Source organism: Pezoporus occidentalis, unplaced genomic scaffold, assembly GCF_034315485.1.
Source record: "Pezoporus occidentalis ecotype Australia unplaced genomic scaffold, CSIRO_AGI_Poc_V1 ctg70, whole genome shotgun sequence".
Classification (NCBI taxonomy): Eukaryota; Metazoa; Chordata; class Aves; order Psittaciformes; family Psittacidae; genus Pezoporus; species Pezoporus occidentalis.
In genome coordinates this window covers 4473984-4492168 of record NW_026916053.1, presented here as the reverse complement: position 1 = coordinate 4492168, position 18185 = coordinate 4473984, and the positions used below count along the sequence as shown (strand labels likewise).

General features: G+C 46.5%; 1 protein-coding gene across 18 annotated transcripts in view; it reads left to right on the top strand.

The window, feature by feature from the left end:
* Nucleotides 1-6071, top strand: part of KCNQ2 (potassium voltage-gated channel subfamily Q member 2) — a 62808-nt gene extending 56737 nt beyond the window's left edge. For all 18 annotated transcript variants that reach the window (XM_062642125.1, XM_062642118.1, XM_062642126.1 and 15 more), the window contains 2 exons: nt 3921-4044; nt 4706-6071. In XM_062642125.1, coding sequence (XP_062498109.1) covers nt 3921-4044; nt 4706-5410 — 829 coding nt within the window. In that variant the 3' untranslated portion in view covers nt 5411-6071. The remainder of the gene's footprint in view (nt 1-3920; nt 4045-4705) is intronic.
* Nucleotides 6072-18185: the final 12114 nt, after the last annotated feature.

The following is an 18185-nucleotide window of genomic DNA, read 5'->3' as shown; positions in this document are numbered from 1 at the left end:
GGAGCATTGAAAGCTTACCTTTCCCCACAGAGCCTGCTCAAAGATTAAAAGAGAGGGAATTTTCCAGAAGCCCCAAGCTTTATGCTTGGAAAATAGATGCTTTCAGGAAAGCATTTTTCCTATTTCTCATTCCTGCCAAAGGATGAGGCCCAAAAGTAGTCTGTAAAAGGGAAACCACTTTCTTACCTCCAGAAAAACTTGATTTTAAAATGACAATGCATATTCCAACGATTTTGTTGTATTTAACCTATGAGATTAAGTGTGCAACCAGCTCATGTCACCCCCATGGATTGCATGGTGGGGCTCTAGCGACAAGGGCACAGTTCAGCCAGAAGGTTTCGGCAAAAGCAGCTGGATGCTGGGGGATGTCCATTGTGGTTTGGCTGAAGGTGTTTGCTCCCTGCTCTACACACAGACAATTGGGGTTAAATTCCCTTGATTTGCAATAGAAGAGGTGCAACCTCTTGATTTTTAAGCGACAGGTATTAGTCAAAGTATGTCTAGAGCTTTATTGCCAACTGAGGAGGTCAGCCGCCAGTCCTGTGACGTGGATGAAGGGGGTTTGGCTTCAATGCCTGGATTGTGCACAAAAAATTATAAAAAAAAAAAAGAAAAAAAAAAAAAGAATTGAATATCTATTCCCAAACACTTCATTTTTATCTCATTTGAGCCGTTTGACCTTTTTGATGTCTGCTTCTGGCCCGAGGGTGACATATTACACCTCTTTGCATGCACTGTTAGCATGAAGCATAATGAAGCATGAGAAAACCTGCACTGTGGCTGATGCAAGACCTTGCATTTTTTTGTACCATTAGAAAGAAGGAAAGGTACCAAAGTTTGCTGTAAGGAGCAGCCCCCTTTTCTCTCTCCCTCCCAGGCTAAGGCCCGCAGAGCCTATCGAGGACAGCAGATGGCACAGTTTGTCGTGTCAATGCAGAAATCTCTGCATCTTCTACCACGAAGGGTAAAACGTGAGGCTGGCTCTTCCAAGGCCTCAGCTGATTTCTTTCCTCTGCTCTGTATTTGATACACCCAGAGTTAGCGTTGGGAAGACGCAAGGGATGTAGTGCGGAAGTGGGGTCTGGCATCTCAGGAGATACATGGTCCTTTGTCTCTATCCCCCTCTGCTTGCAAAGGTGGAATAAGTTCTCTCTTCTTCATCTTTTGAGCTTTGCTGCTCAATCTGGACAAAACCTCAAACTCTTTTATAATGGCTAAAAGGACCTCTTGCTCTTTTCAGTGCTCAGCGAGGTATGGATGGGGTAGGAGCACAGAGGAAATCCCTCACTTGTATCAGATAAGGCACAGATGAAATCTCTGCGCTCTGCTGAGGGTAGGAGCACTCTCCTCTGGTCTAAATATTGCCATGGGAAGCAAAGGGCTGGGAGACCTGAGCCTAGTTTCTCCTATCAAAAGAGAAGGACTTGGTTCACCTTCTTCTCTCTTCTCTGCAGTGAAGTCAGTGGCCCACAGGTGCCCCTCACACCATCCTCAGTGCAGAGCCTGCCTCCAGGGCGAGATCTGGCTCCCAGGTTTCTCAGAGGTGTGGAAGATGACCACCTCAGGAGTCAGAACTGTGTTAAAGTATAGACACGAAGGGAATGAATGAAGCAGGAACTCTCCTGGGCTCTGGTGTCAATGGTGTATGGACATGGGCTTCTGAATACTTTATAGTGAGCCCTGTGAAGGGCTTCAACCCTGCTTTTAAATCACAGCAGGTTCACAGGCAAGTAGTGTCTAGCCTGAAAGTGATTTAAGAAGCTGGTGCTCTTCTACATGATGCTAGTGATCACCTGGCCTCCTGTGCTTGACTTGCGTCAAGTGAGGTTCACCTCATGGATACCTCTTCTCTTATGGACATGGAAGAGACTAGAAGTCCTTCCTTAGTTCCTGCAAGATTAGCAGTAGGGTTGCACAAGACTCTCTCTGCTGTTATGATGCACCATAGCATGACAGTTGTCCTCTGTGTTAGTCTGTCCTGCCTCCCTGCTCTACTCAGCAACTGTTAAAGGACATCTCATTTACATCAGTGGGCACATTTCAGTGTTAGTGCTGTGCTAGACGGGACACAAGGACCCCCCGATTGGTCTTGACCTCATGCAATATTCAGTAGTGTTTAGACTTTGGGCCTCCTTAAACTCATGATCACTGTTTTACTAGTCTACTTGCTTGTGCATACAGGAGAGGAGTTCGTACAGTGGCTGTACTACGCCTTGACTTGTGATTCCAAACCAAGGTAGTCGGAGGTATCCAATTTAATACCTCTTTGCTTACACGGTAACAACATTGTCATAGGGTTTCTTGTGCTGTATGTAATGTCAATAATTGCATCCCTTGTGGGGAGTTCCTGTACATGTCAATGATTTCCTTCTCCCATTACAAGAGAGAAATAAGGCATGCGTATTCCTCACACTTGTAATTGTAGCACTCGGTGCTCCTTGTACTCCTGTGCTTATATTGCTAAGCAAAGGATCAAACATAACTTCTTAAACGGAGTGGCATTCTGTCACATCCCTGCCCAAATGAAGTACCTTCTGGGATCAAAGATAAACTCCACAATAATTGTTGGCTTGTATTTCCTGTCTTTGGTGTAATGTGCTCATCCGCTTCATCTCTTTGAGCCAGATCTTCTGGTGCTGTAAGCTGCTGTTGCTCTAATATAAGCTAAGGGAGCCACACTGGTCCGTAACCACTGATATCTGTCCCTTAATGTCAACAGCTAACATATGTATGAAGTCCCTGTCCAATGTAAAGAAAACAGGTAGCTCTTGTGTTGGAAATAGCCTCACATCTCATTCCTTTCCTTGGTTTTTGTTTGTCCATTTCCCCCTGTCTGTCTGTATTCAGCTTCTTCCTTTTCCTCCTCCTGGTGCATGGACCCATGGCCCACACGGCAGAACTGCGTAAGGAGCATTTTGAGTTTCCTGCTCAAGAATCCTCAACTTGGTTTCAGTCAGATGAATTAACCCTTCTTTTCCCCTGCCACCCTTACGTTCGGTGCATTATGCAAGGGTAAAGTTTGCCTGGCATAGAATTAGGTTATAAACTGGGCTGCCATTAAGAAGCTATTCCAAAACTGACTTTTGAAGGCTCAAGAAGCTCTGGTGTTTACTCTAGAAAACTTATAGTTGATGCCTCATACAATTGACTTCCAGCTTCCGAAGTGGCTCTGCCCTCCTTCGTCCTCTGCATACAGAGCTGTATCTATGCTGTGTTTCTGTACTGGAGATTTGCAAATGTAATGTGTGTAAAGAAGCGTGTGCCAAACAGCACACTACTGGCAGGAGTGTCCTCTGCTTTTACCAGCTTGGAGGCCTGCTAATAGAAAACGCCTAATGATACAGGTATGAATTGCAGTAGCATTTAGATGAAGGCAATTTGGTAAAGTTTGGTGAGTTGTAACCAAATTCAGCCCTGATGTAATTCCACTAAAACAACACTTCACTTCTTTGTATCTTAGGGCAAGTGGCTCATTTTCATGGGCATGAGAATTACACACTTACATTTGCATTGAGGAGAGGAAACTGCTGCAAACACTGAAATAATATCCCATTGACATATGCTAGACAGACAACTTGGTCTTCCCCAATGAGAGAGGAATTTCTCAGTGCAAACAAGAAATGAATTGATTTGGAAGAAATTCTTTGCAGTGGGTAAACTTTCTATGCATAATGTGCCAGGTTTGATCTGTACAAACAGAACTGGGTAATTCCAAACTCTGCTAATACCGCTCTGAATTGTGCATCTGAATTAACACTTCAGTGCCACCGCGTGTCTGTGAGTGATCTGGAGTGTTGGTTGGGAGAGAGGCTGTTGCTTTGTCCCATGGAGGCGCCGCGAGCAGAGCCCTCCTCGCCTGCTGCCTCCAACTGACTCCAGGTCCTTTTCCGGGGCTGGGGGGGATTTTCTGATCCCGGTAGAGTTGACCAGATCGTTGGGAGAGGATCCTCCATGACCGACAAGGATCGGACCAAAGGGCCAGCGGAAGGGGAGCTGCCTGAAGACCCCAGCATGATGGGCAGGCTTGGGAAAGTGGAGAAACAGGTAAATTGGGTCAGGAAAGGGTTCTTATCAGAGGGTGGTGCATGCTTTGTGTTGCATGCTTTCCGTTGGTTTCTTCTTGCCTTAATTTCCCCCAGTGGGACGTTACCATTTAGAAGAAGTAAGAGCTAAGACTGTTTTGGAAATGAAACAAGGTGGATGTTATGAAAGGGTACTTAGAAGCTGAAGTACTACTTTCAGAACAGGTATTTTGGAATCTCCTCATGTAGTCTACCAAAAGTCAACATTACTTTTGAAAATGGGCCATTGGTTTCTTTGCCACCGCACTAGACATGTTTCAGATGAGGCCATGAGCCTGGCTGCTGTAGCTGCTGTCTGTACTGAAGATTAAAGTCTCCCTAGAGGATCAGAAATCCCCATGGCATCTGAGTCCAGAAAGTGTCAAAAGCAGTAAGGAGCAGAAGGGATGAGAGGCTGCTCCAGCTTTCCTGGAATTTGGTGCCTGTCAAAAAGTTTATAGGAGTTTAAGGAAAACCTGCAACAAGGTGGAGAATTAAATGCTTTAGAACAGGACAATTCATTATTTACTAAATGTTTCAGTGTGATGTGGGTCAGTGTAGGCATCTACGAAGTTGTGCTCAGGGTTATTAATGTGCTTCCACCCACGTGCAGCGTGTAGCACTGAAACTGTGGTGTTTTGCAGGTTCAGTCAATGGAGAAGAAGCTGGACTTCCTGGTGAACATTTACATGCAGCGGATGGGCATCCCACCAACGGAGACGGAGGCTTATTTTGGGTCCAAAGAACCAGACCCAGCGCCTCCCTACCACAGCCCCGAAGGCAGCAGGGAGCACATTGACAAGAACGGCTGCATCATCAAGATCATCAGGTCCACCAGCTCCATGGGTCAGAAGAACTTCTCTGCCCCACCAGTCCCGACCAACACATGCCCGCCCTCGACATCATGCCAGCGGCAGAGCCACGGCTCCTCTCCCGTCGGAGACCCCGGCTCGCTGGTCCGCATCCCACCTCCGCCTTCCCACGAGCGCTCCTTGTCAGCGTACAGCGGCGGGCACAGGGCGAGCGCCGAGTACCTGAGGAACGAAGACATTACAACCAAACACCATGAGAGTGCCATGAGAGACAGCGACACGTCCATCTCCATCCCCTCGGTAGACCACGAGGAACTGGAGCGCTCTTTCAGCGGCTTTAGCATCTCCCAGTCCAAAGAGAATTTGGACATCCTTAACAACGGTTGCTATGCAGCCGTGGCCAAAATCAGACCCTACATTGCAGAAGGGGAGTCAGACACCGATTCTGACCTCTGCACGCCCTGCGGTCCTCCTCCCAGGTCGGCCACGGGTGAGGGACCCTTTAGTGACATGGGCTGGTCAGCCTCCAGGCAGTGAAGCCTTCTTGCCACCGAGCCACATCCGAGCGCTGGCAGCTGCCCATGCATCGAACTTCTCAAGGAGATCGACAGCTAAGGTTTTCCTCCTTCTAGGACATCCTTAGCTGGCAGATACTTTCTTACTCTGGGGTGGGGGAATGAGCAGGTCGGAGCCTGCCCTTGTGGAAGAGGTCATAGTGGTGAGCAAACTGGAGCCGTGAAGTCCAGATTTCTTTCATACTCTCTTTCTAAGATCACTGGGTGAGATTATTTCATGGTGCAGGGTAGGCAACTTGCATTTCTTGGGAACCTTCAGCGCGGGGCAGGAATAAACCAGCCAGCCAGGGCTTTTGGAGGTCACAGTTACAAGTGGGAGGTGGGAATTGCCGTGATTCCACCTTTAGGGATTTTGGAGTTGCGAAATGAACACGTGTCTGTTCCTGGCTTAGATTTCAGGTCATGGGTAATTACAGGGGGGTTGTTACTCTGTGGCTCCTCATTAACAGTCAGGTAGGTGGCATAATTCCAGTATAATACATGGAAGTGTTGCGTAGGCCCCTGGAGGAGAGGGATGGTGGTTGGAATATTTGCACGAGCAGAAGACATGGCCTTAAAGTGGGACAGGTTAGAATACTGCTCTAAACCAGAATGGTTCGGAAATTATCCCATCTTAGAACACTGAAAGAGAAAAATGAGGCAGAGGAGGAACAGAGACTGTGGGGCCGGAATGTTATGTTTTAAACCGTGTATTATATTTAATTCTCTCTCCTCCCATTGACAACGAACCTGGAGGTGCTTTGGAAGCAAAGGCAAACCAAAGGCAACCCATCGCCATGGCAGGGCTGCCATGGTGTGAAGCCATTCTCGTGGCCAGCAGTGCTATTGTGGAGGCACCAGAGCCACCAGGCCGATGGGAGAGGGTGCATATGCAAGATGCAGTGGTCCTTGCGTTGCTGTGAGTTAAGTGCTGAGCTCCATCCTTTTGAAGCCCTGTTGGTCAGAGGGGGCACTTTTCCTACAGTTTGCATTGTGCCTGAACACTTTTGCACACACTATGCCCCGTGATAAAGCTTCCCTTTCTTCTTCTGCCCTGCCAAGAATCTCACACCTATGTCCTCGGGACATCCTTTGGTTTTGTTTGGACCCCTTGAGCTGAGTTAAGAGGTGCTTCTTCATTTCTTCATGGTCTTTCAGAAGCCTCTTACCTGTGCTTGCCCACAAGTTGTGCCAATCCAAGTCTGCCCCGTTTCGTTGTGGTTAAAGTAGTTTCTCTTTGAAAGGTGGTTGTATCATTGCCAAGAACCTCAGCAGTGCATTCAGCTGGGGGAAGGTGAGGGGAAAAGTGATGCTCAGAGTTTCTTTTGGGACCAAAATGAAGTCACTTTACACGGATAGGTGGAAAGGGGTTTTTTGCAAGGGGGTTAATCAGGAAAAGTGGGGTTTGGGATCCATCTCCAGGGCTGGGACACCATGGCTGGCACTGTGCCTCTGGATCCTCCCATGCACCTATGGCCCAAATCCCATATGGGTTTTCTGCTGGTGCTGTGCTTGTGGTTTCAGACCCCATCTCCACATTTTCTCTGTGTTATAGCAAGAGCCTGTTAAGGATATTTACATGGCAGCTTCATTTCTGTGTGGCCTTTGAGAGGCTGAACATTGGCTTGCTTGGGGTGAAGGGAGAATCACAGCCTTTTTGTCTCCTCTTTGCTTGTTTAGAGGCAGCAACCAGGGGAGACTCAGGACTATTTGGGCCTTAGAGAAGATGTGGGTGCAGACAGGAAATAAACCCATCCTTTTGCTAGTGCTCAGGACCTGCACACAGGTCTTCACATAGGACTGAGGTGTGGGGAAAGGCTCTACACAGTTTTTCCTGCCATTTTTCACCATTTAGGAGGGGAGAACATTTTCCTCAGAGGGAACCCAGGCTTCCAGCTATGATCATTCCTTTCCTTCCCATTTGATCCATTTTGTCTCCTGCAGTTTCTCCCTCTCTGCTTTGCTCCCAAACTCCTTTTGGCTCCAGATTTCTTTGTGCAAAGCGAACCCAGTGATGCCCTTGAATTCCATACAGAGAAATCTTTGAGTGCAAAAAGGCTGTAAATTGTGCAGGTTTGCCCTTGGCATGCTGCTAAATGAGATGTCTTTTGTTAAGAGCAAGAAGTGTCAGCAGGTCCCTGATCAGACTTGGTGGCATGGTTTTTGTAGTGACCACAGAATGGAAATGGTGTTGGGTGAGGCAAAAGTCAATGTTGCTCCAGCCAGCTGCTCCCTGCAGCTCTTGTCCAAGTCAGAGATAACACTGATTTATTACCTTATTTGTTTGCAGTTGCACTTGGAGGGAGGCCTGCTGGAAATCTGGCACAAAAGGGTCTGATATAAAGGCAGAACACCAGGTGAGGATGAGGTCATGCAGTATTAAAGATGAGGCCTTTACTATAGGCGGTGAAGTCAACAGGACTTTGAGGCACAATTGCTGTGGGATGTAATTTTTCTCTTGTCCTAATGTAGAAGCCCTATTGGCTCCATTTTAAATATCCATTTCTTATTGCAAAATCCCTTTCTCCTTCCCAGATGATGTTAGACCCTTGAGAGCAGATGCTGAAGGTGCCCTCTTGAGTTTTCCATCAGCTGAAATCCCAGCAGTCTCACCTCCTTTAGGGACTGCATGGGAAGAGTTGTTTTCCCTCTTCAAATTGCTACACCAGGGTTTATAAAGCTCTTTTGACTTGTAGCTTTAAAAGGGGTTGGATTTGTCCCACAATCACTGATTATGGAAAACTGGGTTTATATAAAGGCAGCACAGATTGTGTCTTACTGCTACAAATTCCACATGGAATTTTTTTACAAAGTATAAGAAATATCCCACCTTTATCTGTGTCACCATTTCCAAGGACTTCTGACACACGCCTCCAACCCACAGCCATGCCATAAATCATCACTTCTCATTCATCCAGGCAAAATGACCTGGATTTTTGGGTTAGCCTACATCGGAATTAACTCTTAAGTCATGCTCCTTATTTCTATGAAATCAGTTGTGCCTGCATAAACTGTATCAGAGCCTGCTCATTGCTTATTGACATAAATAATTCCATTCCTTCCCTAAATCACAGTTAAATGCTCCCTGTTAAGTCTTCACTTTCAGTCACTCAGCTCCCCCATGTCTGTATCACATACTCCTTGTGGTGATCACCCCCAAAGAAGTCTTAACCACTAGATACAAGGAAGAGAAATCAGTTCTGTTTTGCTAATAAGGCAATCCCAATGATAAAGACCTTTTAAAGGATGAACAGGCAAACTTTGTCCCTCTGCTAAGCCTCTCTCGGGCCAGTCTTTGCTCCCCTGTTCCTCCCAAATTTGGTTCTGTAGATTTGGAGGACAGAAACAAGTTTTAAGTGTAGAATGGGGAGACCAAAAAGAGTTGAAGAAGCCAAATTTCCAGCAGGCCAACTTGAACTGCTCTGGGGATGCCCATGCCCATGCCCATGCATGGTTGTGTGCACGGAGCCTGGGTTCGAGGTGCATCTATGCAGGATGTGAAGCCGTGGCCTTGGAGCAGTGCCTGGGATCTGGCCTCCAAGAAACTTTTGGGCTTGTGTTTTTCAGAGTCTGGGTCTAGGTGTGGAAGGAAACAACGCAAATGGCCCCAGCTGTGGGATGGAGCATCCCTGATGCTGGGACCTGAACCCACGGTCAGCTTTTGGATGCTTCAGGTCTAAGTTGTGGGTTCAAGTTGTCTGAGGAGTTCGTGTCTTCAAACAGGAGATGCTGTAGTCTGTGTGCAGGTGACCTTTCATATGTGACCCCAAGACACAGGAGCAGAGCACTAGCCATAAGCCCAATTTCCCAATATTTGGGAAGGGACTTTAATGTTACTCAAGTGCAGATTTTGTATGTGCATTTCCTTGTTGGCTCGTTTTCTTGTTAATAACTTCTAAAACACAAATGCCAAGGAACTCAGTGGAAACAAACCCGTGTCCATCCCTGAAGGCCGTTCTATTTCTTTAGACAGAGTATGGGATACATCAGATAGATCAAATGCTGCTTACTAGATCCAAATAAACTCTGCAGGATCATTGCTATTTACAGGTAAATGGGTATATTTTTACACTTTTAATTGATTTTTAAGATTTTAAATTATGTGACTTTTTAGAACAAGTTTGTATAACGTACCGGAGAAGCCAGAGCATCGCCTCAGATGCAAACGCTCCCCTTCCTAACCCAAGAGAAAAGCAAAGCACGTTCACTCATTTTCTCTCAAGAGGGAGCTGCTGCAAAGCTCATTTCCCTCCGATCACTACGGTCACAGCAGCATTAGTGCTAAAACCAGAATGGATTAGAAAAGACACTGAAATTCCTAAGGAATTTGCCAAAGAGTTGTCCCATGAAAAGACCCTTAGCAGTGAGTATTTTATTGGGAATGTTAAAAAGCCCAGGAGCAGGCGAAGGATTTCTGTTTCTTCATCCGTGCTTGTGTGAACCCTCATCTCGAGCCTTCATCCCTTTCTTCCCAGCACGCCCGTGGTCCTCCAACCCATGCCTGCACGCCTGCATCCTCTCTCATCTGCTCTCCATCGTGGATGAGCATCTTCTGTTTCCATCAGCTTCCTTCTGAACCAGAAACAAGGAAATCAGATACAAAAGCTCTTTCAATTGCAGATAACATTGAGGCTGGGATGGGGAGGGCTGTGGCAGGGGGGTGAGAGCAGCATCCCCCTCTCAGCCCTGTGCTGCTCAGTGGTGGAAAAGCTTTTAGCACGCAAACACCCCGACTTCTCTGCATCACAGAGCAAAACCTGCTTAGAGCACGGGTGTGGGATTGTTGGGTTTTTAATGATAACAATAGGGGTTTTTTAATAATAAGGATAACAATAATACATAGGAATCTTCTTTAGTATACCTTAGTGTTTGATGCCCCAGTGACACAATACTGCTTGCCTTATATTGCTTGCCTAGAGGGAGAGGGATTACACACGTTTTGATAGAGTATTAATCACGCTTCTAATTTAGGTAGCATCAAGGAGCGGCTGCTGCAGAGGGAGCAGCCGGGTCCTTTTTACCATATGAATGTGCTTTCTGGACTCTCTCACTGACTGTACTCTCAATTTTGCCTGCTACTGCATGCAGCCTGAGATGAGTAGACAGCAGTATGCTCCAGCTGTATCTGCACTCCCAGATTGCTGTAGTACCTGATGAGGTAACATTGCCAAGAGCATCATTTTTGGGAGAGCCCGTCCTCCCATCTTGTAGGGTGCTGTGGTGCTTCTGTAGGTAACACTGATATACCAAGTGTCTTTCATGCATCCCTCTGATACAGCATGCACAAACTCCGCTTCTACTGCTTGTAACTAAAGGGGTAAAAGCAACTACGTTTGTAGCTGTGGGTCCTCGAAGTGTGTACATGGGGAGGAAGAGATATGAATTGTGTTGGCTGCGTATAACAACCTCCTTTGCATCCAGATGCCTCTGAAGGAGAGCATCCCAGGTACTACCCCTTTCTGAGGGTTTTGAGGAGCAGGCAGTGCCAAAGGTGGATGCCCGTTCTTCATTTGGAGATCCCATTTGAATCCCCATCTGTGGGGCTTGCCATATGTCTGATTTAATTCTCATGGGGTTCTCTCACCTGCATCCACCTCTGGTGTGCATCTGCATTCATGCCCGCAGCCCAGCCCGAGGGGCGGGGGGGGGAATGTGATTCCCAGACTTTTGACTTGGATATGTCACTCACCCTTGTCTATAGCCCTTTGGGGTCTCAGGGACCCTGCAGCAGTGCCATAGCCATTCCTTGTGGAAGCATCTCTTGCTCTTCTTAAGGAGAGGCTCTAAGCTACCTTCAAGTGTCCATAAATGTTCTGCCGCAGTTCTCCCCACTGTAACACCAGGCTGTCATGAAGCCTTCAGGGTTTCCCACTGTGCTGGTGTTTGCAGTCTGTTGTATCTCTTTGTGCTGTTGCCATAATCTAGTTTGACATGGGTCCTGTATCCTCACCTTCCTTGTCCAGACTATATGCAAGTGACGATGTAATGCCAGAACTCTGCTCCGAGACTAGCTTTTGGCCTGGCATCACTAGGTGCACCAGAGAGCCTTCATGTTTTGTTAGCATGGCCGTTTTGCTTTTTATTGGCAGTTTTTTGCTTGCCTATTGAGCCACCGTGGCCTCAGCATCCCTGATGTGTTCTGCTGGAGCCTTTCAGTGCAGGGCTGGAGCCTATTTACAGTGCCCTGTGAGGGTTTGTCCCCTTGGCTTTAGCTGATTGTGATGAAGCAGGGATGAGGGTTCAGTTCAGGTTTTCTTGTCAAGCTGAACATCTCAGAGAAGAGCTCACAGACTCTTAACGGTGTTGATGCTTTTACTCCCTGCAGCAAGAGCTGCTTTCAAGACTCCATCCCCTTCAGCAGTCCAAGCATGTGGCTTTGCCTTCCAAGCTCCAGTTTGCTAATGGGGAGACAGGGAAAGCAGCTGGTCCAAGCTGTGCTATTTCCAAAGCTTCCAGTGAACCTGGAAGCATCTTTCCCTCTCTGAATTCCTGTAAATACAACCGCAGGTGTATTGTTCAAGCAGCATCTGTTTGCCTAGTCCCGAGAAACTTGAGCTAACTGCAAAGCTTTCCAAAACTCAGTGCCAAGCTCAGGCTACATTTCACCTGCAGCTACGCCTATAATTACAGGGCAGGGTTAATGGTTTCAGGCAGAAGCCGTGCCAAAATCTCCACTTTGGATGGTTCTGGCCCAAAACCAAGGCTGAATGAATGTCATGCTGCCAGTGAAGCCTCCCCTGGAGTTTCAGCTCCATTTGCCACTGATGGCTGTGGACCTCAGGGGGTGCTGTCTCCTTCCTGTTCCACACCAGAAAAGGTTGGCACAAGCCTTGCAAGCCAAGGTGAGAAAATGCCTCCTTATTTTATCATGCCATGGGCATTAGCGGCATTACCTGGTCATCCCTTAAACCTGGCCAACACAGTGGCCACGTCCCAGTGTTTCGCAGTGATGCTCATGGAAAGGATTTATTACAGATGCGGATATAGAGGGGATCAGTCCTGTAGCATCGCTGCAGGCACCATGTTGCTGATGACCTGAGGAGAAGGCATCAAAACTGGTGACAGGCTTTTTCTGTCCTGCCTGTTCACACTGGTCCAGTATCATCCCTGGGGCTGAAGGTACCCCATGCTCCTGTCAGCAGGCAGGATGGGGACTCTTCTGTGCTGGTTACTCTTTCCAACCACAAAAACCCTAACCCGAAAATTTGATATTTCTTCACTTTTTCACACAAAAAACTCACACACAGTGACTGAGACTTTCAGAAACACTGAGATAAAACAAGATACAGCTGACAAATGACAGAGATGTATGTTGTGATTTTAAATCAAGAGCAGACTTTACACCTAGTTGCAGTTGCTGCGTGGTAGATCAAATGCTTTAGGAGATTCAGTAACCGATTCTTATAGCTGTTTTATTCTTTTCTCAGTAATTCGTATAGGTGGGTGCCACTGTTCTTACACAGCAATGCTCCACACACTAAAAGTATATTCCTGTTTCTCCAGTATTATAGACATTGTATTTATGAGATTTATCTTGCTTGGTGTCACTCGGACACACTATCCACATGTACTGCACACAGATTGCACATTACATGCCAAATGCTGATAGGTATCACTACATGTAATAAGCATTATGTGCATTGAACAGACACCAAACAAAAGGTTACCTGCCTAGTTTGTGATGTGAGTTGAGTAACAGGGAGAAGAGAAAAATGAGGATCCTGTTTTGGTAAGGAATACACTGCATTTGGATGCTTTAAACAGATTTGATGAGGAATCTAAAATAGGCAATATTGCCTCTGCAATGTTACTTAGAAAAGACCCGAACAAAGCAAACACAGCCAAAAATCCACTTAACAACTGCTGTATTTCTAGGTATTCTTCATTGCTATTCATCTGAACTGTAAATTCTGTACAGGTTGAATGAAGTTCACAGTTTATCTTTGTCATAACCTGCAAGATGAAAGGACAACACAACTTTGGCTGCAAAAGTGTGGGCACGTTGTTTGCGTGCATGCGTATTGCTGTGCACGCATACTGCTGTACATGCATGTGCATGCAAACACGTGCACACACACGCTTTAAAACAGATAAAGCTGCATCTGAGATGCACAGGGGTAAAATTTCTGGGTTTTGGAAGTAGGGGAATGGGTAAAACCAAACCAAAAGACTATTTTAATAATGTATTTCTATCAAAAAGGAAGAGTTGCAAAGGGGATTGATGTGTAACCACCATCCTAAGGAGAGATCCCACTGAAGGCAGCACAGGCCATGCAGTGGTGATGCAGTTGCTTTAAATGACAATTTATTTGGCTTCCTTTCAAACAAACAAAAGAACATAGTGGCCAGTGCCAAAAAGCCCATTCCCAGGACCTGTGGCCAAACAGTTGTCCTACACCATTGGAGAGCCAAAAGCAAAGGCCTTGTGGCTCCTCTTCTTACCTTTGCCTACACCTTTAAAAAGCCCCTTATTAAGAGATATTTAAGAAGGGTGATCAAAAGCCCATTTTTGATCTTAGAGTTATGAAAGAAATAACAAAGTTATAACCAATAAATCTAATTTTCCAAGCAGGACAGCCCGCACACTCCAACTGCCCCTACACAGAGATTTCACCAACCTCATTGAACGACTCATCCTCCAGGATGTAATTTTGCCCATGTTTTCACAGATATAAGATCTGTGTTGGGTAGAACGTATCCTTCAGTGTTTAATCTAATAAGGAAAGGCATGAAGAGCTAACTTTTCCGGTTATATACTGCTGGATGCCACTGGAAAAAGAGTAATCAGATTTTTTGGGTTGGCCTGAAATTCATTTCTAGGTCCAAAGTTATCAGTCGGAAGAGCCACTTCAGGTCTAAACTATGTTTCTAAGCAAAGGGTATATCCATTGCTGGAGTATGTTGCCGTTTCCCTGAGATACCATGGAACTATCATGGTTTATAACAGCATCTGGCTCATTTGGGCTGAACTAGGCTAAAGACGGCTCATGGGTTTGTCCTGATGGTGAGCTGAGAGGTGAATCTCACCCAGGGACGGGCTCTTCATCCTTGGTGTGAATGCAGGTTCTTCACCCCTCGCTTCCTGCTTGGAAAAACCCAGGGCTCGGCTGAGCATGGAAGTTTGGTTGTCCTTTAGAAAGCAAAGACAGCTGCTGCTTTGCTTCCTTTCATTTGCTCTGTTGCCTTGGCTTTTTTGCACTTTCGTTTCATCTCCAAAGAATCTCTCATAATGCCTTTGGTACTTCTGTACAATTTGAAAACATTTTGTATGTATTGAATGGAACACACTTGTAAAATAGCAATGGGACTTCTTTTTCTTCTTCTTTTTCCTTTTTTTTGGTGAATGTGTAATTTCCTCTGTACATTTCAACCATGACTTTGTGCAATGTACATTTGATCGGGACAGATGCCAAGGGAATGACCTGTAGTTTGCCAAGGGAATAGCTAGAAGCTTTACGACACAGTCACACATGGTTTTTACACTAGCAACGTAGCCCAGACTTTTACACTGAAGAGCTGAGCATGGTACAGCGTGTACCTTCACATGGATGACTGTGGCAGCTGCGAAACTGTCTATGTGTGATATGCCAAACAACTGCGACGGTTGCAAGCGGAAGGGAAATGGAGGAGAATTCAATAATCACAAGCATTAATTTAAGCCTCAAAGCATCAGAATGGAAAATTTGCATTCAGTAAAAAATACCAGAGATTTAACCTTCATGAGATGAAATACACATTTATTTTTCTTTGCACTTCTTCTGTTTGCTTCGTTTCTTTGTTTCTGGTGATTTCTTGGCGCTTTGGGGACATATTTAAAGGTAGATGAAGAGGAGCAGGAGGGAGCCTGACCCTGGCATTAAACCTTCACCCCTCCCTTTTTTCTAACGTTAGGCAGCATTTTCCTTCTGGTGTATAACATCAAGCTCAGACCTCTCCTGTGCCCTCAGTTACAAGGACGCTGTCCCTTCAGAGTCCTTTAACAATATTGATTTTCTTAAGGTTAGACATCAGCTGCATCCTGACAGATAAGGGATGGTTACTGCAGCTCTTCGCCTCCCTGTGCAATCTCCTTATCAGCGTGCTCAAAACTGAGGCTGGTGGCACCGAAGTGGGCTCCGAGCCAAGGAATAGCACTGCAAAGGGACCTCACTCTGTTCCATGAGTTATCTTGCTTACCAGGCATCAGTCCTCAATTAAGAAAGCACACACTGGATTTTGGAGAGCTCTCCAGGAGTGAAGTGGGTGCTGTTCTCCATAGCAAGGTTGGTGATGAAACAGCAGTTTTGTAAGAGTGAAGGAAAAAGTAAAATCCCTCTCTCCACGCTGATATCTTTTCTAGAATGATGAAATACCAGCATGTAGCTGAGCCAGTGCCTGGGTTTTGAATAGCCTGCCAGTCATTTGGACAAGGCAGTGAAAAGAGGCTTGGCAGAATAAAGAGTGTTCTTCAGGCACAGCAGCCCTCTGGTTGTACCAGATTACTTGGCTCAAAGCCTTCAGCAGCTCCCTTCCTCCCCAAAGCTATTAAAGAAAGCCAGGTGTGAGCATTTCCCAATGGATGCAACACATTAAGGTGTACTTAAGTGCATCGTTATATTTTGTCTCATTATATTTCACACCAATGTGATAAGCAAGAAAATTCACAGTTTGCTAAGTCATGCTTCCCTGTCATCTGAATGGGCTCATGTGTTGATGTGGGCTGCATCCCAACGCTGTCCTTAAGCTGCCCAAACCGGAATGCTGATGGAGCCAGATGTGGTACCCACTGTGCCAAAGTAGAGCTGAGCTGCCCAGCAGCCCCAGAGTCCTTGCTCACGTTCCCCAAGCCAACAGAGGGAGACCCCTCAGGGAGGCATTGCTTTTTCTTGGCTATGAACCCCCAGTGCCCTGATGGTCTGGTCCAGAGGGAAAATCAGGAGGACCCTTGTTCTCCTGGAGCAGAGATGTTCCTCGTGGAGCAGAAATAGATGCTGGAGCCTCAGAAGAAATTCATATGAATGCACACCATCCAGTTCCCTTAGGGTTGCGGTTGTCCTGGCTGTCAGGAGCTACCTGATCTCACAGCTAAAGCTCAAGGGGTTATTCTCTGCATTGTGCTAAGTTGCTGGGTGGGCAACTACCAAAACCTTGGGTATTCAGTGTCTCCTGGCCTCTTGGCCTTCGAGCTCAAGGGAAAATGGGTTTTATTCAGATCCTTTGGGTGGGGATATTTTACCCTCAGTGCTTTCTACCACCTGCCATGGAGCAGAAGGAACATGCGGCCAAGGACCACATTGGAAACCCTCCTGCTGCTGCAGAGCATCACCCGAATGGGAGCAGATTGACTTGCTTCCTCTCCCAGCTGAACTTCTGGGTCCTTCAGAGTCCAAAAACCCACCCACCTGCTTGGTAACCGTAAGTAAGCATCAATTGGATAGAGTGGAGTTTCTGGGGGCTCCCAGGGAAACATCACTTACAACCAGCCACCTCAGAGCTGGTTTTAATGGGGAAAAGCAGGAGATTGCTTCTAGAATAAAGAATACACAACCCCAGCTCAGCCGGGCTAAGCATCTGGATTTCATGTCTCCTAAATAAGGGAAGAACGCAGGAAATCTGTGGTCTTCCCCAGGTTTAGGAGGTTCCCCTTGGGATGTCCCACCCTTGCTGTTTGTAGAGTGGAAGTGGCACTACTGGCAAAAATAAAGGGACTCGGTGAGACTGGTTTCTTAAATGGGGCAAAACATGTATTGCTGTAAGGAAGGGGATAGGGAATTCAAAATAGCATCAAATGCATTACTCAGGGAGAGGGGATTAGGCAGGGACTCGGGTCTGGGGTTTGCAGACCCTGCAAGGGCAGCTCAGCCACATCCCTGAGGATGTTTCACTGGTAAAATAAGCACTTTGGGATTGATCTCCTGTGGATTGGCAGCATCTGACCAGGACAGCGCTGGTGTGCCGGGCTGTGCAGCCCGAATCCTCTCCCCAGTAGAGGGAGCAGGAGCTTTATTTCCAGATCCCACAGAGCATCCTTTGTTAATCTGGGGTGTTTATCAGGGCAGTGGTAGTAATCTTGTCCTGCCATCTCTCCCTTTCATTGCATCCCACAGATTATGGGGGCTGTGCACAATTCATCTGTATCCAAAGGTTTGTGATACTGTCCTGAAGCTCCCCCATACATTCAGTTGTATTTCAGAGGGAGGAAAATGTGCACTACTTTTCCTTATCTTGCATTATTGCTTGCTTTCCTGTGTCGAGCAGTGCTGTTTAGCTAATGGCCATACAGCTCTTTGAAGATTCATGGTGCTTTGTAAGGCCTTGGTGTGATTACTCTGCCTTAGTCATAAAAGGCAATGGTGCAATTTATCTTCTACTACAGAGCCTTTGGGACAGCCAGAGAGCTGATTTACTCCAACTCTTCTTAATGGAGAGAGGACTGGGAGGGTGAAGCTGGTCTTTGAAGGGTGATGGCTATTGATAGGGTGTTTGATACAGAAATGGGGTGGCTCAGAGAGGAGCAGAGTTAGGGTTTGTGCTGGCTGAATCTTGAAACTGCATCTCAAGCATCACAGGCAGATAAGTCAGGGAGGAGGGAAGAAAAAGCAAGACCCTTTCCCATTCCTTTCATTTCCAAGATTTCCAGTAACCAGGAACTGCCCATTGCAGCTGATGGGATGAAAGCTCCTCCTGTGCAGTGCAAGGAAAAAGCTCCTTTGGAATGCAGGGGAATGGATGTGCTGGATGCTGAGCTTTATTCACTATTGTTACTGTACTGGGAAAGA